This window comes from Thamnophis elegans, chromosome 3 (assembly GCF_009769535.1).
Source record: "Thamnophis elegans isolate rThaEle1 chromosome 3, rThaEle1.pri, whole genome shotgun sequence".
In the NCBI taxonomy this organism is placed as follows: domain Eukaryota; kingdom Metazoa; phylum Chordata; class Lepidosauria; order Squamata; family Colubridae; genus Thamnophis; species Thamnophis elegans.
In genome coordinates, this window is record NC_045543.1 from 32,914,502 (window position 1) to 32,939,427 (window position 24,926).

At 35.5% G+C, this 24,926-nt stretch overlaps 1 protein-coding gene across 3 annotated transcripts in view; it reads right to left on the bottom strand.

The window, feature by feature from the left end:
- Positions 1-804: 804 nt before the first annotated feature.
- The window catches only part of ADARB1 (adenosine deaminase RNA specific B1), a 66,017-nt gene continuing 41,895 nt past the window's right edge, over positions 805-24,926 (bottom strand). For 2 of the 3 annotated variants that reach the window (XM_032213106.1, XM_032213104.1), the window contains 8 exons: positions 23,264-24,192; positions 19,399-19,513; positions 17,393-17,561; positions 11,250-11,398; positions 10,117-10,285; positions 8,283-8,464; positions 5,786-5,964; positions 805-3,933 (listed from right to left, as the gene is read on the bottom strand). In XM_032213106.1, coding sequence (XP_032068997.1) covers positions 3,757-3,933; positions 5,786-5,964; positions 8,283-8,464; positions 10,117-10,285; positions 11,250-11,398; positions 17,393-17,561; positions 19,399-19,513; positions 23,264-24,192 — 2,069 coding nt within the window. In that variant the 3' untranslated portion in view covers positions 805-3,756. Of the gene's footprint in view, positions 3,934-5,785; positions 5,965-8,282; positions 8,465-10,116; positions 10,286-11,249; positions 11,399-17,392; positions 17,562-19,398; positions 19,514-23,263; positions 24,239-24,926 lie in introns of all 3 variants that reach the window. The other variant, XM_032213107.1, reaches the window with a different exon arrangement.

The following is a 24,926-nucleotide window of genomic DNA, read 5'->3' on the forward strand; positions in this document are numbered from 1 at the left end:
AAATCGCTTTAAGTACTCTTGTACACAAAAGGCATTATTGGGAATATCAGGGTGATTCACAATCAGGGTTGCCAATCAATTATGGAAAACAAGTCAGTACAGGTAGTCTTTGACTTAAAACCATTCATTTAGTGACCATTCAAATTTACAACAGCACTGAAAAATGATTTATGATCATTTTTCACAGTTACAACCTTTGCAGCATCCTCATAATCATGTGATCAAAGTTCAGATGCTTGGCAATTGACTTCTATTTATGACTGCTGCAATGTCCTGGGCTCATGTGATCACCTTCACGATCTTCTGACAAGCAAAGTCAGAAGGTCATGAAAGCCAGATTCACTTAACAACCAGATTATTAATTTATCAACTGTTAACGTATTCCCTTAACAACTGTAGCAAGACATGTCTTAAATGGAGCAAAAGTCACTTAATAAATTTCTCACTTAGCAACACAAATTTTGGGCTCAATTGTGGTTGTAAGTCGAAGACTACCTGTAATCCTGTGAAATTTATTTAGCCTTGCTTTATTGTTCTGTTTAGTCAGTTGTCAAAAGAAAACCTTTCCCTTGTTAGTTTTTTCAAAAGATTAAAGTAACACAACTGATGCTATGCTCGGTTGGTCTCAAAATGCAGGTTGATCAAATCTCTGTCATCAGCCAGACCCTCTGGGCACCAACCATGAGGCAGAAAGCCTCAGGCATGTTTTCAGATCTGGCTCAGATAGCAAAATGTGTTATTTTGACAAAGTTGACAATCCTATCTATCATCTAGTTTACTTTCCAATTGTTCATAATTTGGCTTTGATTATCAATAATGTATATTGTAGCGTGAATATTTATGTGATGAACTTTTCAGTAGATAAATGTAGCTATTGCCTATTTAATTCAAGTTACAATTCTGTCATTGCCATTTAAATGTGTTACATAAATAATTTTCTCTTGCAGACTACATTTTGTAGGGCCCTATCAACACAGATATTTATTACTATTGGTTTTTTTAAGTGAATAATTTTTCCTTTAAAAAAAGGCAGTTCTTGTTACCTGCAGTTTTTCAATATCTGCAACTAATAATTAGAGATCAGATTTTAATAGTTGCAGAAAGTTTTTGCATATTTATTTTTTGCCATGTCTGGTTACTTTATGCATACACTTAAATGAGAGGTGGACTTTGCACCTGCATAAAGTATGGTTTCTTAAGGTTAGAGTTAGGTCATCTGTGCAAAATACCTGCATTTGTTTTTTCTCCTTGATAAGACATGATGGATTTTGACAGCTCATCTTAGCCATGAAGCTTCATGTGGTTCTCTGCAGCAAATGGCTTCTGGAGCAATTCACTTGGCTGCTGATGGAGATGCCACATGGTTCCCCACTCTGCTTGATGTTTTTACAGTATCAATGGAGAGGCCTCTCTGTTGTTTCACCAGTGATCAGTGTTGTCTGCAGACTTCTTGCAACAGCCATAAATTGCATCATTAATTGCTAGTGCAGCCCACCAACCATTCATTTGCTATTAGTTTGCTTGAGGAAGACACAGGAGCCTGGATAAGGAGCTCATGACTGGGTGGACCCAGTGAAATTTGTTAGGAATGACCAAAGACCAAAGGAGCACATACAGATATGTTACATAGATGACTGTTAGAGGAGGAAGAGTGGATATACTCATGAGAGGAAGAGATGACCGTAGTCTAGAATCCTTTCCCATGCCTGCCCAAATTTCCACAGAGTTCAGATCTCATTCTGTGATTTCCTTGTCCACAGTTCTATACCAGAATAGAGATGGCCTTTGTCTTGAGAAAGACAAGGGGCGTATCTATTAAATACTGAATAAGGCTTTCATGGACATGCATATATCCTTCCATGGGTGTTTGTATCTATCAACACAATACAATATACTGTAGATAGTTCTATCCAGGCTCCACATAGAAATGAGATGCAGATGCTAGCTATTATTTCTATCTACTACATCTCTTTACCCGGACATTGAAAAATACCTATAGCTGACCTGAAATCTTCAATATGAGTATCACCTGAAATTCCTAGCATTTATTTCGCAAAACATGTTATTTTCAAACTGAAGAACAGTCAAAATTAACAGTGTAAAACCTACATGGCATACTTTGCCAGAATGTGAATTGAAAAGACCAAACTAATTTTTATTTTGTTGTTATTAATTTTGTTTTAGCTCTTTCGCTTTTTTATTACTGAAATAAAACCCTAGCACAATTTCATGTTTATAACTACTTTCTCTAATTGAGATAAAGCTAGAGGTGAGGTATCAATCAATAAACAGAATAAATGCTTTGTGAAACACTGAAACTGGGTAGAAGAGATGGCTTGATGGATTAGTTAGCTCAACACGAGGACATATACACACTGTATTTCAGGGTAAGCCTTTGCAGCTAATAGTTGGTGCAGGACACTGACCATGATTATTAAGCAGAGGATCCTCTAGGATAGGGCTGTCAAACTCCCAGCCCGCGGGCCGATGCCTCATGCACTGGCCGTGCCCATACCCAGTTCAGCAAAGAGGAAAAAAGTTTCGATACGTCACGTGATGACGCCATGACAATGTGAGTTTGACACCCCTGCTCTAGGGAGTCTGAAGACCTATGCTCAGCACAAGTACTAGTTCCCTCTGCAAATATTGCTGTCTTTCAGAGATCCAGACACATACAAACATGCTTATGGATTGGGTACTTCATAAATAAATAGGTGCTCAACATTTATTCCTATTATACTAGATCAAACAAAACTACATTGCAGAATAATCTGGATAGGTAGTTTTATATCCACATGTTTACAGTCACAGGCAGCATAACCTCATAGTTATATACAGTTTGGCTGAAAATAAGTTAAATCTTTAAAGAACATATAATTTAACTTAGAATAACCTTTCACTCATTTAACTGTTGTGGTGCACATGTGCAGTAGGTTTTTGGCAAATCGGCAAGTTTCTCACAAAGGAAAGAGTGTTCTGAAATGGTCACCACATTGATAATGTTACTGTGGTAATTTAGAAGGTTCCTGTGAAACAAAGAACCACCTACATCTAAGCTGAAGTCTATACTCTATTAGTTTACAAATAGTTTCCAGTTTACAATGGTAAAAACCAATAATGTCACAATGCATATAAATGCTAATTGAAGACAAGTATTTTAAAATGGAATAGAAAGTAGCATGTTAAAAACTATCACATACACACAGCAAAGACAAAGATTTTCAGCAGCTGTGTTTTAAGGGTGGGGACAGAAGCAGGAAAAACTGTCTAAACACCAGTCCAGTTTTGTAATTTCTATCATTGGTATGATATTAATCAATTTAAAAATAAAACTCTAAAAGTGCATAATTTTTCTTTTTTCTAAGGCTCTGAAAATAGAACACAAAGTTAAAGTACATACTTGAATGGCATGTAAAAATCCTATCCCATGTGCATTATACATGCATCTGACAGCAATTCATTAAAATAATTGTTAAAAAGTGTGGATGAATGATTGAAAAAATTGCACCAAGATTTTTTTTCCTGCGAAGATAGTCTTGAGATTGTAATCAAATAATTTTGTTTTGGTTCTAACTAGTTACTATATCATCAGTTTTTTCTTTAGTTTGAATTAACTCAACAAAACCAAAACGAATTAATCACAAGTTAGTTCCCCAAATCACAAAAGTTAAAAAGCTGCTGTTATAGATGAACGGATGAAATGTTGATACAGAAACTGGACCTTTCATCGGAGTCCCATGAAGTGCAAACCATAATTCAGACAGCCAGGGAAAACTGATCTTGCTCTATAGGCTTCTCCACCCAGGCCCCAAGGCCAGCCTTCAGAAATGCTTTAAACAAACACTCTTTGGCAGTTTGATATTCCACAGCTACCTGTTTTGTTTCATGATATATATTTGGCTTATTGACTTTTGAATGAAGATTGGCAGGAAGCTGGATAAATCAAAGAGAGAGAGAGAGAAAAAGAGATGTTAATTAAAAGCACCGTCTTGATTGCTCTAAATTCTTGTAAATTGAAATCCAACGAACTGATTTGTTTTTTTTATTATAAAACTTTCCATTAGAATCAATCTCTAAATTGACACCAAATACACTATGTCCTTCCTCCTATTTTGTAATTCCAATATTAAATTGCAATGCTTTCAAACCCACAAATAAATAGCAAGGGTTCAAAAGTTAACCCAGAATCTTACTAACAGAAAAACCATTTGGACTTAAAACAATCCCATCCTTTTCCAATCAATTATTCATTTCTGTTTCATGGTTCATTTCCCTTTAGTGAGAGCTGTTGAAAGCAGAGCAATCCCCCAAAGGTTATTTGAATTACACTCAGCAGGATGAAAACTGGTTAAGGGAGGTGCACTTCATCTCGCAGCCCAATCTTTTCCTAAAGGGCCCACGGGGCTACAGCCATGCCCAGCCATGCAGAGACAGATGCTTTTGATGTAGGTAAATCAGTATAACGGAGATAAAAAACTTTTTTCTCCCAAGATATTTTTATGGATTTTTAAAATTAGGTTTCTTTAAATAGACATGTTAAGTGCTCATAATACTTTGCAGTAGTCACCTTCTTTGTTTTAAATAAGTTTTCTCTGCTATTTATTCTTGTCTTTTTATTTTTCTCAATTCAATAGAATAATGGAAAGAAGTTATGTCAAAGGCTCTTGTCCTTTAGTTACGATAACTTTCCAAATAATGAAAATATAATTTAATTTGGGGAAGAGGCTGGCAAGTAAAAATCCTGAGCTCAAAAGCGAGTTAAATCTGGCCAGGGGATGTGAAGTAAAACATTCCAGAAAAAATTATCCCAATTCAACCTTATGAGAGAGGTGGCTGTTCAAAATGTTACCGGCTGTTCATTCTAAGCTCTCCTGCCTCCTACATGACCCAGAGGGGCGATACATAGTCTGCCCTGTACATAAACATGAACAGCGGGGAAAACCACAATGGAAGAACAGAAACACCCATATAGACCCAACACACATACATTTGTTACAAAGGATAATAGTCAGTGCTGGTAAAGAGGTTGGAAACAATTTCAGAAGCCATGCGCCAAATGTTTTCTTTTGTTAGTAATTTTTGTAAATATTATTACATTTTGCTAATGGGAGGGGGAGGAAAATTTCTATACTTATTAGAAATGAATATGTGAAGATTAGAATTCCCCAGTGGTCAGTATCAACTGCCAAGGATCCACAGGACTAACCAAGGAGTCAATGTTGTTATTATTAGTAGTACTATTAGTATTGGTGCACTATTTGTTAAAGTAGTATTTATGAAATTATTTTCATATAATAAATACGTATTTAGGAGCCGATGAACAAATTCAAACTTCATAAAGAGTTTGAGGAGTTTTGATGTAGACTTTTTCCTAGATCATTTAAGCCAAATTCTTAACATGGCAGCTATAAGCAAAGCTTTTCCTATCCTATTCTATGAGATAAATAGGTGATAAGAAAAGGAAATTACACCATGGATAGGAAAATTGTGGCTCTGCACATGTTGTCACATGAAAATTTCTTACTTTTCTTATAATTGTTGAGTCTGGTTGGGGCTTCTGGAAGTTTAGTTCAGCAATATCTGAATAACAAGTAATTCCCTATCAAAGAAACCAATGTGTCTCAGTTCTATATCCCAGGTTGTTCTTGGAGCAGCAGCAACTATAAATTCAAATTTAATGTTCATCAGAGTTCATACCTTGAAAACATTCAGCCTCAGAGATAAAATCAGAAAGTAAGTCCAATAGCCATAAAGTAACACTGGACTGTCTATTTTAGAAACCTACCTTTGTATAAACACGCATCCAGCGAGTATATAGTGCATGCTTACAAAGACGGGATGCACGACCAAGCTCATCCTTGCCTGTTGTAGCATTAATAACTTCCAGCCCAGCATCCCCAACTGTCCAGTTCACACTGAAATTAGGTGCTTTTCCTGGCTGACGGGCTTCAGCATTGCTAATACCTGAAATAACCAAATAAAAATATTAGTACCTGGTAGAAAAAATTAGGGTAATACCAAATAGATTGTAGATCTCTTTTAAAGGTGAAATCATTTCCAATACTTAATAAAAACTAGCATGTAAGATCACACACGTGGGCACAAAAGCTGATTTGTTGCTCTTCTATTAACTATGCTTTCAGTTTACTGTATTTTTCGGTCTATAAGACGCACTCCCCCCCAAAAAGTGGGTAGAAATTTCTGTGCATCTTATAAAGTGAATGTTGCCAAAGCCCCACCCACCTGCTAGCCCCCACCTTTTTGCCTCTCCCTCCCAGCAATTTGCCTCCTTGCAGCAAACAGCAAACAGCCTGGTCAGCTTCAGCAAAGCCTAATTTAGCACGAACAGCTGATTGGTGGTTGGATCAGCCTCCTAGAATACCACTGATCAGCTGTTTCAGGCTGCGCAGATGGCAGCCGCCATCATTGCTATTGCTGCCCATCGCCATTGCCACCTATTGCTGCCTCAGCATGCCCCATTTTCAGCCTCAGTGAGTTCTGTTTTCGGCCCATTCCAGGAAGCAGGGATTGCTGCTGCCACCACCTATTGTCGCTGAATGGCAGCAACAGCGATCTCCGCAGCCTGGAACAGCTGACTGGCGGTGTTCCAGGAGGCCGATCCAACCGTCAATTAGCTGCTCATGCTAAATCAGGCTGTGCTGAAGCTGATCAGGCTATTTGCAGGAGGCAAATTGCTGAGAGGCAGAGGCAGATTTTTTTCCCCTCCCAGAAAGCTAGGTGCATCTTATGTTCCGGAGTGTCTTATAGTGTGAAAAATTTGGTATACATATAAGGAGAAAAAAAGTACACGATCACTTTCCAGAATAGGTTAACTATATTTACTGCAATAAATATTTCTTTTCCCTGGTGCTAACATATTACAATTACAATCTCCAGCATGTAATCATCTTTTATTTATATATTCCTAATCAATCCACAAAATATTTTCTTAAATGATAATAATTAGATTTATATTTATTTGATTCAGTAAAGCTTAATGCTAGAAAAAATGGATATAAATCTGCCCCTTAATTCTCTTTTATGGGGGGAGGGGGTTTCATATCAATTAAACACCACTTTGCAAAAGCCAGATAAGTTAACGAGAATGTATAAAGGTATTTCAAATGAATGTTGGAAATGCAAATTTAAAGAATGGACTTTCTATAATTTATGGTGGACCTGTGATAAAGAAAAGAAATATTAGAGTAGGATTCATATTCTAATACAGAATATTCTCAAAGTGAATATAAAGATAAAACTGGAACGTTTTCTTTTGGGTTTAATGGAAAAAGACTTGGAAATTTCTTTTTGAACTTGGATCTTATATATGTTCATGGCAGTAAGTTTACTTTATGCATAAAAATGGAAGGGCACTTCAATCCCCACAATGGATAAATGGTTGCAAAAGCTGGTGGAATTAGAAGAGATGGCTAAATTGACTGCTTTGATAAAAGAAAAGAAAAACGCAAGTACTTTTGTTTCTTTTTGGAAACCGTTTCTGGACTTTGTGTTTGAGTTGGAAAAAAATGAAATTTTGATTTTGGGTTTTACCGATTAGATAGATTGGTTGTTATAGAAATGGCTAGTTTATACTGCTTTGTAAAAATAAAAAGTTGAATTTGATGTTACTATCTTTTTCCCTTCTTTTCTACTCTTTTCTCTTCCCTTTTCCCTCCCATATTTTTTCTATTATTTGCTTTTGTATTTTTGTAATTTATATTGTAAACTAATAAAAAGGATTTTTTTTAAAAAAAATGTGTAATTTCATGGTTCTTTGGAGAAAGCTTTTTTATATAATACAGCCGCTTATACAGCTTGTGTAAATACCACTACTAGAATACTTAAATAGGCTTCTTAGGTCTCCTGGTATTAAAATATCAACATTTTATTTTTCTTCTTTAACAAAAATCAGCCCCTAGCAGTCTTTTTGCTCACTTTGCACTATGTTCTTCAGTTAATCTTAAAAAAACCATGAAATTATTCACAATGTGTGACTCTGTGCTCAGTTACTAAATTAATTAAAACTAGGAGCAACATTCCTTTAATAAGGCATCAATGTTTGTAGTCATGTGCAAAAATAATAGGAAGCTTCCTCATGCCCATCAATTCCACCATGTTTATCCCTAGTTTTGTACTAAACCATAATCAATAGCAACAGTCTAGTTGATTCCAAGCTCTTGACATAGATTTACCATTTATTAAAGTTTTTGTGTTAGTTGCAATATTTTGAAAAAGCTGACAGCATTAGGAGAGATTCAATTTTTCTTTCATTTCATGCTTACCACTGAGTAATGGTCTGTTAAGTAGGTAGAGAGATGGTAGATCTTCTATCTCTGCTATCCGCTGGTATGCTGCTCTGGACAAATGATCTCCATGATACAAACTTCCCAAGATAATGCTTGAGAGGTATATTGGCTCTACAAAGAGGCTAAGTAAAGCTCCTTGAATACCAAGTACATTCCACCTAAAGGGAAACAAATAATATTATCTTTTATCATGTCAGCACTCAACAATGCTAATACAGTAGCTATGTAAAACTTGAAAGGACTCCAGATTTAATCATATTAGCCAAATAAAATTAAAAGCAATTGAAATATTCTGAGTAGTATACTCAAGTTGGGAAATGCAGAATTGATTTTTATACATTTTGAGTAGCATATGCTTTTAACATTTTTCTTTCATATGTCTTGTGATACAATTCTGATTGACTTGTTTAAGTTTAAAGAAGGTTCAAAAAAGTAAGGCTATAATTTTGTGAAACTCATGCTTTGCATGAAAGTCTCATTTTAGAATTTCCAATTTAATAAGACTGAAGTATAATTAGATATTTTGTGTTAAAATACACTTCAAATCATTATTTTTAAATCAAGTATCTTTGAAAAATATTGCAGTCATTAAATATCATTTTACAAACATATAATCTGACTGAATATCATATATCAATTGATTTATAAGGAATAATATTTGATAAAAGAAATGCATGAGTAAATAAACATTCTTCTTCTGGAAGTAAGTGATATTTCCAACTTAAAGCCCTCAACAGACAGGAAAGTATCAGTGGTGGGTTCTGGATCCCGTTGCAACCAGCCCGGCGTCCTCTACATGAATGCATGCAGTGCACGCACACACACGTGCATGTATTCCAGCGACACCTCTGCGATGCTCCAGCTGCTCGGTGGAGCGTCATGCAAGCGCTTTATGCGCCGTGTGCATGCGCAGAAGCACCAAAGTGTTTAAAGGACAGGTAAGGAGCTTGGGCAAGAGGGTGGGCCCTCCGTAGCACTGTACTGGAATGGTACCTACCCGGTGCTCTGGGCAGGCTCTGCAACTCACCACTGGTATATACCAGTTTTTGGTTCGGGTGCCGAAAACATGCGTGCCCACACCCATAATTCAATCCGGCCGTGCATGCGTGCATGACCCCCCTGCCCTCCTGAAACCTGGGGAGGACAAAAATGGCCTCCCCCGGCCCTCCGGAGGCCCTTCAAAGGCCAAAAATCAGACCTAGGGCAACTGCTTGTGTGCCCTCAGAGATGGCTCTATGTGCCACCGGTGGCATGTGTGCCATAGGTTCGCCATCACGGGTATATACTACATCTCCTTTTGTCAATGTTGTCCTATATTTTTCTCTGAAAAGTTAATATAAGCTATCCCAGACCAGCTATAATTTATGAGAACCAACAGAATGAATTTGTCAGAGATTGAAAGAGACAGTATAATATCAGCTGCCTTAAGCTCTTTTAGATAGATAAGTAAGAGAGGACTCCATCGGTATCTAAAAATGTTCAAAAGATGCCAATTCTTGTGAGGTGAGGGGGTCATGACCCAAGTCATGCATTGTGTACCCATGAGCTGCAGAAGGGCTGGATAAGGCTGTATGCAATTACTGACAACCACAAAAAATCTGTGGTATCATTTTGCTTTTTAAAAAGGAAGTATAGTAACAAGTAAAAGTATAATAGTATTCCTCCAGGAGACTTAAAATACCAATGTTACTTTCAAAATTCTCTCAAAATGAAATAGGGTTGAAAACTGATATTGTCGCTCCTATGTCCCTGAACCACAAAATGCTGTCCACCCCAAATTGAAATATCTCATTGTAAAAAGGTAGCTTACCTAGCTATCTTATCACTGCAAGACATAGTAAGTAACCTCTCTCCCTGAAGAACACCATCCCATGTCTGGATTGTAGTTGTAGAACGGACAGGGATCGTTCCTTCCCCAGATTCAATTTTTGTCCGTAGCTGACCTCTTGCTTTCCGGTTTGGGTGTCTGTCTCCTTGATCTGAATCATGCAAGCCACCATAGTTACAAAACAAAGCATAAAATATAAATATTAATTTTAATACACCTATAACTAACACACATACATACATACACACACACACACACACACACACACAGATATATATATATAGGTCTCACTCGCTATCTTCAGGCTGGATTTTGAGCTTATTACTTATTTTATTTATATGGCACCTTTCATATTTTTATAAACAACTCAAGGTGGCAAGCATACTTGATACTTTTCCCAAACAACCATCCTGTGAGGCGAGGTGATCTGAGAGAGAGTGACTAGCCCAAGTTCACTCAGTGGGTTTTCATGCCAGAGGGGGACTAGAACTCACAGTCTCCCAGTTTCTAGCCTGGTACCTTAAGCACTAGACCAATAATATTAAGCATTATTTTTATTTCTTATTTCAGCCAGGGAAGTTACAGAACAGAAAAACAACACAAAATATAGTGCAATTACAAAAGTTTTCTTGTGCAATAATAATTTTACACAATGTTTTACATACACAGAATTGATAATATTATCTAGTCTTCATTTTTACCGTGGCATTTCATGCATTCAAGAAACTTTAGGATTTTTTCAAATTACCTATAACTTACATATTCTAATGCAATTTACATACAGAATTAAAGCCACAATAAATATGCTGTTGTAGGAATGAATGGATTGCACATTATTACTATTCTTTACAATTGTTCCATGCAGTTATTTACAATTAAATAAATAAAATAAATAAATTCTACACAGAAGTAAATTGTTGTGTATTTGGCATGGGTGTTGAATAATTACAATGAAGTCATAGATTAATTCAGAAACATATTTTTGTATGAAGGGCCAAAAGTGGTGCAGGCTTTTTGTACTGTTCTGTTTTATATGACGGGACTTAGTTGATTTTGATTTTAGATACTAGAAGAACTCTCTTTCACTTTATCAAAATAATCTCTACTGTTTATACCTTCTTGGGCAGCTTCATGTGGTGAAAAAATCCGAGCATCACCACAAGGGGAGGTACTAATATAGAGATGAAACTGCACATTTTCATCCAATTTAAAGCCACCTTGTTCTGACTTGATAAAAATAGATTTTTGCTGATCTTCCTTATTGCTGAAATAAAGAGAGAAAATATTATTCAGGTTGCATGAAAGTACATACTGTACATCAAACAAAACCTAAAATTTAGCATAACTAGATCAAAGATGTTATGGTATTGCCATATTTATTATAATAAATCAAAGGGACTACTGAGAGAATTGTCAATAGAAGTAAATTATTCTGCAGATAATTAAGATTTTTTGCTTAAGTAATTTAGCAGCAAACTGTACATTCAGTCATGGATTATATCAAAAGAAATTACAAACAGCTGTTGTTCATTTACAACTTAGAAAAAAACTATAAACAAATGGCTGAAATGGAGCCTCTGAAACCAACCAAAGAAAAATCAGAAAGAACATTGACTCATAAAGTTCATGACCAATGTCTATCAATTTCTTTTAACACACTGAATCCACTACTCATTTCCAACTAGCAAAGTGCAGAAGCACTCTTATGTCAGAGCCATTTTCACGATTTTTTGGATATTCATACTTACAATGGACTACATAGAACTCATTCTCTTTCTCTTAAAATTATTTTTCTGCACTCTTCTATCCACCCCTATTAAACATTCTACCATAAAACACAAATTCATCTATTTTCCCTATTTTTTTCAACATATATATAATCTCTGTTAACTACATTTTCCACAATGCTGTTGACCACAATGCAAAGCCATTACATTTTTCAATGTTCTCACAGAATGTATGTCTTTATTTTTTTAAAAAAACTTTGTTAGTCCAATATCTATTTGCTTTAATTCTTGTAAGGCTCAATCCTAGAGACAACACAAGTCCAATCAAGTGCAATTATTCATTTGGACAGAATCTTGCCAAACTAAAGCTATAATTTCTAACCTACTAGATATATCTTGAGTGATTCTAGGGTGTGGCTACCCTGAATCTCTTCCCCATCCATTTTGGGATTGTGGAATCTCTGGGAAAGCTCTGTATTGCTTTTTGTGAGATGGGACAAAAATTGAAATAAAGTTATATGACATTATTTATACAGATTAAATATCAAGATGGCTAGAAAAGAAGAAATACAACAGTTGAGTTATTTGATGAAGTTTAAAATAGATACATTGTTTATCTCCTAATGGACTTTTATTAACATCCAGTAATCAACTATGGATCTTCTTCGGGCCGTCTAAAAGGGATGGTCCCCTTTCACAGAGCTATTAAATATATACAGCTCCAAGCATGGAGACATAGGTCCAACATGTAAACCTGCCCAGTTGGATTTTGTATCCTTAAATCAGGATTGAAATGACCAGGCTTTATAAATTAGTTTATAGATAAGAGGTGGGATATGGGAAAATAATTTGTTGTATTTTAAGAGAAGATGGTAAGTTACTAAAATTGTTTATACTGAGATGGAGACAGAAGTCATTTCTTCATATATTTATTTTCTTCTTCTTTATTATATTCTTAATTTTTTTCCTTATATACTATATATATATATACTATATAATATACCTTATTTCTTCATTGTGCCTTCTATTTTTTCTTTTGATTCTTTTATTTTAGTTTGCATTTAGTTTGCATTTTTATTGTTGTAATTGGGATGTAACGGGGATGTAACTTCCTACTTTAATGTTTACCAATATCAATAATAATAATTTATACTACACCAATATATCATTTTGATGTACATTTTAGCCTTTTATTCATAATTAAATCTGCACTACCACTTCCATTAGGAAATTCATCAATTTTATTCAACAAAATTAGATGCTCCTTCATTCAGATTTTTTATTTACTTCCCATCCCCCACAACACAAATAAATTGCCTTTCTTCCATTCACCTCCCTGATGATTTATTTTTTCTCTTACATTCCAGGTCACAATGTTCCACATGCCTTACTAATCATCAGACAACCACATCAATATTGACTTCTGCATAATCATTGTGCATGCATGACTATGTTTTAATCAAAGTGTTTTAGTAAATTCACAAAAGCGTACACTAGAGTAGTGATGGCGAACCTTTTTGGCACTGAGTGCCGAAACCGGAATGCATGTGCATATGTACATGTGGGAGCACTGGAAACTTGAAGACCAGCTGGCTGGTGTGCATTTTTGGGGTGTTTTTTGGCCCATTTTCAGGCCACCTTTAGGGTCATTTTTCAGCCTTAAAAATGGCCTGAAAACAGCCCCCAAAACAGCCTGCTTTGGGGGCATTTTTGGCGTTTTTCGGTGCTCCAGTGCCCATGAAGAGCAGCTGGTGCCCACATGCGTGCCCACAGAGAGGGCTCTGTGTGCCATCTCTGGCACAAGTGCCATAAGTTCGCTATCACAGCACTAGAGAATCACAAAATGCACCACATGTATCATTTCATATTAATGATAAGTATGTAATAATGTCTATTTGGGGAGGACATTTTGGCCAGTACGCCGCAAGCATGTTCTCACTATTCAATTTAAGCCAGACTATCTTGCAAGCCAACAGGTTCTTGCTTGCATGCATCAAGTAGGAGATATATGCAACATATAGTATTGAACTTAGGATACTTACATTGGACAATTTGGTCCACATGCCTCTGCTGTTTCCATTGTTTCCCCTTAACATTTGTCTCAACAAAAAGAAACCTATAATATACATTGAGCTAGCATACATTGACTGGTCTAAAGGTATCCAGTGAGCTTCTGTGGCTGAGAGTGGACTTGAACCTGACTTTCCTCAGAGCTAATGCCAATTCTACACTTTAATTATTATGCCACAGTAACTCTGATTTCTATAGTAGGCTTAAAAAGTCTTGTGGTTCTTATGCAATAATTTTTATAGGCAATTGAAGTAAATTGGTAAAACTGGTATTAGTTCTTTTTGTGACCTATAGATTAATTTGAATTTCCTTTATATCAATGAAAGGCCACATTAAATAATGAGAAATTCAGAATATGCTGTTTATAATGTAATTTTCTGTTTATAACAATTTTCAAGTCACTTCTCTCCCTCTCCATTGTTATTATGATTAAGTTTGAAGTAAATTTCTTTAATACTGTTGAATATATTCATACTTTCCTTTAATTTGTTTAGTACAATAACACTATAAATAAAGAAAATTAAGAACAAATTATCTGTTTTGGTTATTTTACATTCAATTTGCTTAAAACCTAAGTTTCTGTTTAACCCAATGTTAAAAATCTTTCTATGATTGTTCCAGTAGCTTTAGAAAATTTTATATCAGTTTTGCCGCTGTCTCTATGTCCTATTGACTTATTTGTTCTGGAAATGTAAATGAAGACAATAAATAAAAATGTATTTTCAGTGTAGTACATATCCAGAAAGATATTAATTTTATAATATGCATTACCAATCTTAATTCTCAAAAATTCTCCATGAGGAGTTCTGCAAAATAAATTCAACAAGAAAACTTCGTCCTTCATCAAGCACAAAAGACTTTCATCTCATAAGTGAAAATCAGGGGAAAACTTTAGCATAAATAGTCTTAACCACCTTGTGGAAACTGGGGTCAAACATATATCTACTTACAATAGATGTAAGTTCAACAGCCAAAGACTATCCCTAAATCAACTGGTGATACTACGAAAGAGACATTATTTTCTCTATAACAGTGTTTTGTAAAGTATGGTCCTAGCATCAAAATTATTTAGAAGATAGAAAATTGAGGTGGATGGGACTTTGGAGATCTTCTGGTCCAACCCTATAGTCCAACCCTATAGTCCAAACTATACCATTTCAGACCATTTGTCATACAGCTATAACAAATGTCAGCCTATGTTGAAAAATAATGTTATATTAAAGCTTCTAGGCTATTACAGATATAATTTTGGGGATTTAAGATGATAGATATTAAGGTTCTTATTTCCTCAGAAGACAAGCAATCATACAATTTGCTTCAAAATATTTCAGACACTTTAATATATGATTGGAATAGTTTTAAAAAATTAATTGTAATATCTCAAGAAGAAACACATGAAACAGTCTCAAAATTCCACCCAACGTTTACCAATGGAGCCTTGTCAATTTATGACTGCTGGTGTATATTTCAGTTCCTGCATATGTTTTTACTTCAGCCATTCATTCAGTATGGCTCCTCTATATTAGAATCATTTTAAAATAATGGGGACTACTTTTATATAAGGACTTTTATATTCTCTCTCTCTCTCTCTCTCTCTCTCTCTCTCTCTCTCTCTATATATATATATATATATATATATATATATATATATATATATATATATATATATACACACACACACACACACACACACACACACACACACACATACATACATATACATATACATATACATATACATATACATATATATATATTTAAAGTCACAACCCCTTATATGTATATACATATATAACTATTAAAATGTTATTCTACTACAAATAATGCATTTAATAGTTTCCTAGAATGTCCATATAATTATGCATTATAGACAGAAAATCTCTTGAGAAGAACCTCATGCCATAGTCTGTGCACAGCAGGCATTATTTATTTCATTAAATTGATGCTTTATTTTTTATTTATTGAATTGTATCTTTCAGTTAAATTAGCACTCAGGGCACCTAACAATAGTTACAACCAGAGGTGATATTCTACCAGTTCGCCCAAACCGGTAGCAGAAATCGTGGGCGGCCCTGTCTACCCACCTTGGCTCTATGGCATCCCATTTAGGCCTTTTTTTCATTAAAAGCACATGCGTGGAAGGCTGAGCATGTGCTCACATTTGTGAACTGGTAGGGAAGGTAAGTGAATACCACCCCTGGTTACAACATAAACATCTTAAACAGATGTTAACAATTAAAAGTTTAGGGAAAAGATATTACTTCACAAAATCCAGAAAGAGTGAATATAAATCATTTCATAGCTTGGGGGCAACGGAAGAGAAGATTTCCTGCTTGCCAAATAAATGAGCCTCATATAGTAGGGAATGGCATCTCCTTCTGAGGCTTTGTATCTAGTCAAGTCTCACAACAAGAGAGATGTCCTTCAGATAGTCACAGACCAGCCTGCTTGCCAAGGATTTAGGCTTTAAACAGGCTTCAAATGATAGCATCCATAGTATAATGTCCCAGTGCTAAAATCATGATAAATATGATGACTTCATTAGGAAAATCACAATTACCTACACCAGAAATGTCAAACTCGATTTCATTGAGGGCCACATCAAGGTTGCATTAGACATTGGGGGAGTGTGGTGGTGTGGCCAGCTCAACATCAGTCGTGTTGAGGGTGCCTGTAGCAGCCCAAGCCCTCTGCCAGTGAAAATGGCTCCCGAGCTCCATTTTCGGTTGCGATGGCATCCTGCAACCCTCTGCCAGCGTAAACAGATCTCAGTTTTTGCTGGCAGAGGCACCGCAGGTCAGTCCTTTGCTGTCTCCAGGGCGGCCCCACGGGCCAGATCTAAGAGGGAAGACCTCAGGGGGAAGATCTAGGCGCCGTCCCTTGAGTTTGACACCCCTGACCATGTTTCCTAACGTAATGTCCTCCCCCGCTTTGGCCTCTTGCAGATACTCATAGCTTTGAAAGTTATACTAAAGTTTTAAAATGTATCCTATAAGCAACTGGCAATCATGTACTGATCATTCAGTAACACATTATATTTGTATCGTTAACTGATTAGCAGCCAAACTGCTGCATTTTGCACTGACTGCAATTCCCAGAAATTTTAAGCTGTCTTACATAGATACAGCCAAGCATAAATTAATGCTTAAAGATTAAAATTATTTTATAAGTTATTGAAAGACTGATGACCCCCACACCTGTCTAAGAGCAATCTCCTAAAAATCTATAGAATGCTGCTCTTAAAACTAATAACAACACAAAATGAATTCCTATCTGCATTATCTCAGAGATGGAAAGAAGCATTAATTCAACTGCTATCATCTGAAAATATGAGCTCAAACCATTTTTTTCCAGAATTAGATCTGATGAGGTATATTAGGTTTTCATAAACATTTATATGATCACAATATTCTGTGATTGATAGAACCTGCCTCTATAGCATAAAAGTGCTTTGAACTTACCTTAAATGTAGTTCAAGTTGTGTATAAAGAAATTTAAGTAGGCATCTCCGAGCTATAATTTCTGCATGGCAATCATTCAAAGCAAGACCACGGTCACTCATATATTCCCCATTAATACATTTTGTTCCTGTAGAAACACTTATAACCTGAGCGTCTTTCACATCAGTACCTGGAAAATCAGTTGCAGGAGAAAAGACTTATAGAAAGGTTTTGTTCCCTCCAGCCATCTTAAATATGTAGCCTAATGGACCCTATCTAATAAAAATAATTTAATAATTATTTATTTAAATAATTAAATTACAAGTGAAATTTCAACTAAATAATTCTGAACTTTAAAGTAATCACAAATATTTACATAATCATAGATATTTAATACATAGACAATTCTGTATGGATTGCCTTTCAAATTTTGGAATCATATTAAACTGAGCAAATTATTAATTTGCATAGTCTGGATTTTATACATTATATTCTCAAACCATACAGCTATGTGCATTTCATGGATGGACTGAAAATATCCATATGATTAAGTCATTACTAGACTCAGATTACACTGACTAAGATAATTATTTAATCCAAACTATACATATTAGATACAGTGGGGCTAGGTCAGTGATGGCTAACCTTTTTGTTGCTACGTGCCAAAAGCGTGCATGCCCATAATGCATTGCATGCCGACCTTCTGTTTTCCCCGACCCCCGCATGCATGCAAGACCCCCCTGTACTCCCCTCCCCCCTGCATGTGTGCATGACCCCCCGCATGCATCACAACCCGTGTATGTGCGCACAACCTCCTGCAATCCAACCACCTCCCACGCATGCACACACGTCTCCCCCATGCATGCATTGCAGAGACCCGAAAACCAGCTGGCCAGTGGAAGGCATGCATGATGGAGCTGAGCTGGGGTGATAGCTCATATGCCGCAGAAAAGGCTCTGTGTGCCATCTGTGGCATGCATGCCATAGGTTTGCCATCATAAGGCTAGGTGAAAGTTTGTGAATTTTAGAGAAAAAATATTTAGCTTCCAGCCTTGCAGTCTTAGGCATTTTTTGTTGTATGTGACTTCTAACAATTAAACTATATGTTGAATTTTTCATGCAATTCAGGATAGGAGATTTGATTGTCTATGGGCAACATCATTTAAAGTATCAGATTCTAATTTGTGGAATTTGAACAAATATGAAATGACAACTATAAATTTAAACTGGAAGTGTTTTTATAACCATTCTATTTATAAATTTTTAATCAATGTGATTAAAATAAATACATTTGTTCATTTCAATTGTTAGCTAACTGAAATATATATGGGCATGAATAAAACACAACTTTCTAGAAGCATTACTGATTCCTTTTCTCTCCCTTGTTCAATTTATCTCTCTCTCTCTTTCAATATATAATGTGTTTTACTAGTGTAACAATCAGTTCTATTTATGGGACAGTATAGTGTTATGGATTATAGGTGCCATACCAAAAGAACGTATTTAAGTCAGTGAATTCCAGTCCATTGGGGTCAAAATACCTCTATCCTTTTAGTACTGAATATATCATGGATAAAATATACATGATTATAATATTTTAACAGTGAAACTGTCAATTATTCATTTAAGCTATATTGTATATTTAATAGCAATGCTGTTGTTAATTTTTTATTATATTAAATTTGGGATTATATAGTATTTGATTATTATAAATAACTACTTCATTTATATGATTAAGCCAAAGCCAAAAAAGGGCTTTAAAATTAAAAATAAAAACAATGATTTGCATAATATGTACACATGCCCAATTAATTATTAATTATAATAAATTATTAATAAACATAACATTTAGAAATTACAATTAAATATGAATTACTAATTATAATTTTTGGCATGAAGAGATTTCACATTATTAAATATGGGAAAGAAAGGGGAAATATCGATTTACCTTGATCACTTTATTTTGTATACAAACAAGGGGATAAAGAACCCAGTTGCATGGCAGGTTGGTCTTGTTTTGTTTTTACCTGTTGTCATGACAACACCGGCTAGCACTTTTCTACGTGCATGAGGTGATGTAAAGTTATCTGTCAAATCGCTGAATTTCTCTACGACCAAGCGTGCAACAGCATCAGCTAAAACCTGCAAAAATATATTGGTATGTTGGACAGTTCAGAAACACAAATCTTTTTGGACTTAAAAATGAACACTAAAAACCTGTCCTTGTAATGTTAAAATGAATTTATCCATTTGCATTGCATTATCATGCTATGTTCTATGGCATCCTTTAGAACAGAACAGATAATCAGAAACTGGAATGATGACCCAGATATACTGTAAAATTAAAAGGAATTAAAAGGAATTAAAAAAGAATGAATATCTATCTATCTATCTATCTATCTATCTATACATACATACATACATACATACATACATACATACATGCATATACATATACATATTTGTACATACATATACATATACATATTTGGGCATACCAGGGGTTGTGACACTAAATACATACCTATTTCCCTGGCTCAGCTGATAAAGGAGGAGAACCTTGTGGCTTAGTGGTTAACACATCTGCCTAATATGTAATACAGCCCAGGTTCGAATCCCAGTAAGGGTATGGCTAGCTGATGAGAGCTAAATAGCTTGAAGTAGATCTATACTAGTCTCCCTTTATTTATTTATCAGCACAAATACAACAAAGGCAACAGTAAAAATATTGGGTTTCTGTCTGGATGGTCTCTTATGACGAGCCGATAGACAGAGAAAGGAAGCAGTAGGCTTCCTCCCATATTTGGGCATACCAGAGGTTAAGACACTAAATACATACCTATTTCCCTGGCTCAGCTGATAAAGGAGAACCTTGTGGCTTAGTGGTTAACACATCTGCCTAATATGTAATACAGCCCAAGTTCAAATCCCAGTAAGGGTATGGCTAGCTGATGAGAGCTAAATAGCTTGAAATAGATCTATACTAGTCTCCCTTTATTTATTTATCAGCACAAATACAACACATACATATACATATACATATACATATACATACACACACACACACACATATTGCTAGAAAATCGTAAAAGGATAAAAACTGATTTAAAGGAAGATTCTGCTTCAGCAAGGTCAGTCCTACTTCATATAATTGAAGACATTCATTATGATTTTTATCAAAACCACAAAATTGCTAAGTTTGTACAGTATTTCAAATATCTTAAGAATAAAAGATTCCTTTAAAAAAAATCAAATGAAGAGTTTTAAAATCATCACAGTAAACTACGTATTAGATGTGAGAACTATGAAATACACATTGAATATAAACAATAAATGCTAAAAAGGAAATAGCATAACAGAAAACTGACAGTTATTTAGTTAGTTACTAGCTGGATCTTTCATGTTGCTGAACAAAATCCAGAATTGGCCAGTTCAAATATAACATGTTTAAATAGGGGGTCAAACAATAAGGAAAGAGAAATTACTTTACCAACTGCTCCCTAATACCTCCCAGAACATAGATAAAAACTATTACAAATTCTCCATTTTTTAACCATTCAAATAATCTCCCCTTTTAAAACAACACAATATTATTAACTGTCAAAAAGAAAAACTGATAATTTACTGCTAAATCCATTAAAACAAATAGTGTATTTCTAATTGTTAGAAAATACTATTATTTTAGATTTCATATTCTAAGAACCGTAACTTGATTTTCCATAATATCAAGCAGTAAGCGCCAACTGAATTGGGCTAATATACATCAAGTTTTTCCTAGAATTGTCTATTCTAAAAAATTTTACATTTAAAATTGCAAGAATGCCATAACATCCAACAACACCGAGTATACATAATAAACTTTGTGATTCCTTTATCTCTGATTTTATGTAGATATGTATGTATGTGCCTTCCAGTCATCCTTGACTCCTGGCCACTCCTTGGACAAGTTTCTGCAGTTTCCTTGGCAACTTTTTCAGAAATATATTTGTATGATGATCAATATCAAACTATTCATATTATTTTTTCAAGTATTAATAATGGGAAATATATAATCATGCTATGGCACTATTATGAAAATGAACTCCATGCAATTTTAATTTCCCCCCTTCATTCTTATTCACATAATTATTCAGCAGTTGGGGGTGGGGGTGGAATTCTATACATCTTGAGCTTTTGGCTAACGAGCAATGGAATGTTTCAGTATTTCCAGGGATTTGGGCCTGATTTGAACAATGAAACTGCCTTGCTCATTTGCTGGGTTTATTTTTATGGGAAATTTGGAGGTTGTAGAGGCCAACCAATCTAGAACTGCAGAACTGATATGATATGCTCTGGGCTGTCTTGGGATGACTCAGTACATTTGAAAAAGTAGCTGGACAACTGATGAATAGGACAACTGTAACACAATGAATTTAATTAAAAAATGGGATTGAGATTTTAGAATTTTATTTCTTTAGGCCCTATATTATTTGAAGGAGCTTTTCTTGTGCATACTTAATTCCCCTTTGATGAGTCTACTTAATGTGTCTTTACATAGATAGCAACTTGGGAGCAAACTTTCTGATATATACCTTTTCCTCAACCTGTAAAGTGTGTCTCCCAAAGGTGTACTGTCTACTACACTCCTTCCCCCAACCCCCAATCAGTTACAAAATCTTTTCAGAACTTTGGTTTTTCATTGCTGCTATGCTTAAGGTTTTACATATTTCTGATATTTTATTTTTATTATTTTTAACTCTAATGCTTTAATATAGCTGTTTAAACTTAATTTATTTAGGCTAAATTGTATCTCATTCTTAGCCATTCAATAAACAAGTAGCACACTTTACAAACAAATTAAATTAAATCTATGAGCAAAGATGCACTGAAGTAGAATATAGACATTTCTTTCCTGCCTCAAAAGTCTCACAAAGATTTAGCAAGACAAAAAGACACTGGTGGCAACATCTCCAATGGTTCAGACAGCTCTTGGTTCAGCATTCCAGGATTCTTGGCCTTACCTCTGCAATCAGCCGGTGGCCATGTAGTACTAAGAGGCATTACAGAAACAATGAGAACAAGTGTTGTTTGTAAAATTATACAGAGGACTGCCATTTATAGCAACATTGGACTCTATAACCCTAAAGGGATCCAAATGTCCCAAAATTCTAATATGTCTAGGAACAGAGACAGGGCAGTTTTACCTCCTAAATGGATAACTAACATTTGATCTGGTGATGGTACAAGCAGTGTCCTTCATTATTATCATGTGCAGTCAGGGAAAACAATGTGTTTGAGAGCTATTCTTTATTTAAAGAAATAGCGGACATTCACATCTATGGGGGAAAAGATGCAATGGGTGACCGAATACCAGTGTTGGCATACAACACTGCAATGCATACAAAGCAGCATACAAAGTGAAATGCTTATAAGGAAGTGACTACAATCACTTAGATGAGTCATCTCAAGTCTTGCCTATCTAGAAGCAGTTACGTGCTTTACCAGTTGATTTTAGCAAGGCATTATTAAGTTATTCAAATTACCATGGCTTTCTGGCAAGCAACATTGGTATGATGTTTGTTCATATTGACAAAACAATATTATAATAGTAGTTCCACCCTATCTTAAACATGTTTCATTTTGCACAAAAATAGAATTTATCAAATCATACCTAAGGCTCAGGATTACTATGCCTATTTTCTTAGCAATATAAGATAAGATATTCTCAGGAATTAAAAATCATAACTTTTCCTCAGCATTAAACACAAATATAATTAAGAGACCTGGCAGAAATATATTAGTAGTATACAAGAATGTTATAGCTTTCCAGATATGTTTAATTGGAATTACAATGAAAACAATCCCAGCACCGTAAACATTTGCATCATGAATACCCTGTACCGTTTTTCTCACCTGTGGCAAGTGTAACTGGAGGCCTTCACTAGGAATAGGTTGGTGAGATGGTGTTTGGTCCAGCTGCATATTAAACAAAGATGCGAGAGCTGACTGAGCTGCCCGAGCCTTTGCCAGTTTTTTGTTCCGTCCAGAACCTTCAAACGTTTGGCCATCCACTGACACAGCCATTACAAAATTCTTAGCATGACTCTCTCCACTTTCTGAAATAAATTCATACTTTAACCCTGGTCGAAGTTCATTTAGTATCATCACTGGATTCTTCCCACTGGTTGATGCATATGGTGATGGGGCAGGGAGAGATGACTGGATAAAACTACTAGCCACAACAGATGAGAGGCTGAAATCTGGACTGGAGGTAAAGGAACCATCTCCATTGGATTCCAAGTAAAAGGAATGGTCAGACTGAACTGGATTTTCAAACCCATTGAAGAGGGTGTCTGAGAAATCGGCTTGGTCAGAAGTAAAGTCTGTATTTACCGAAAGAGTTCTACCCATTGCTAGATGAGCTTCTGATGCATTAGGAAATTGCACAAAGGACCTCAGAGCTTTCTCAGCCGCATGGAGTTTTGCTTTCTTTTTTGTGGGGCCAGACCCTTCAAACATCTGCCCATTAACTTCTACTGCCATCACAAAAATTGGAGCATGAACTGGTCCAGTTTGGGAGAGGAGCTTGTACTGTAAGCCAGGCTTGATTTCATTTAGCTGCATCAGGGCATTCTTGGGCAGCACTGGACCTGGAGTTTTCTTTTTCTTCTTTGGGCGGAACTTGGAATGGCCATTGCTTCCCTCGTCCAACGGCCGCTTCCTGCTGCTAGTGCCTCCACCATTAGGGAGCTGATTCCCCTCCCCAGCACCTTGCACAGTCCCATCTTTAGGTGGAATGTTGTCCATGTTGCGGTTCTCTTTAATATCAGTGCTGCCTGAACCTGTGGTGCCCAGAAAGAGTAACTTACAATGCCTTCATTGCAGGACCTTGTAAATGTAAAATTTAGAGATTCCTTTATCTACCTTTGCAACAGGTTAAGTGATGTGTGCTCAAATATTATTATTGTTATTCATTGATTAACCATATACACAAATTATTTAAACATTTTGTGCTCATTCCAAAAGCAGAGAAGCTATTAAAATATTAAAGTATATTTTAAAATATATTATAAATGATATTCTTAATTCTAAAATGAAAACAAACTATCAGACATCTTCCACTTGCAATAGCACTTAGACTTATATACCGCTTTACAGTGCTTCGCAGCCCTCTCTAAACAGTTTACAGAGTCAGCATATTGCTGCCAACAATCTGGCTCCTCATTTTACCAACCTCGGAAGTATGGAAGGTTGAGTCAATCTTTCTAGAATCAAGCTATTTGCTCATCTCTATCACAAAGAAGAATTTTTTTCCTTTGGAAAAAAAAATGACTGACAATTTAGTCCTTCAAATTGTAGTCCTGATACCAAACTTCCCTACAGACTTTAACTTTCAGCATTCCTCTGAGGAGCCTTATATACATGAGCTCCTCTACACAGATGAATATTTACCTGGCCATTAAGTTTCCCTTCATATTAATGCTGAATGTACTAATGAAGGCATTATAATAAAACCTTACCGAAAATAAAGCCAAGTGCTTACTTGGGGTCAAAAGTAAATAAACCCTGTCTTATT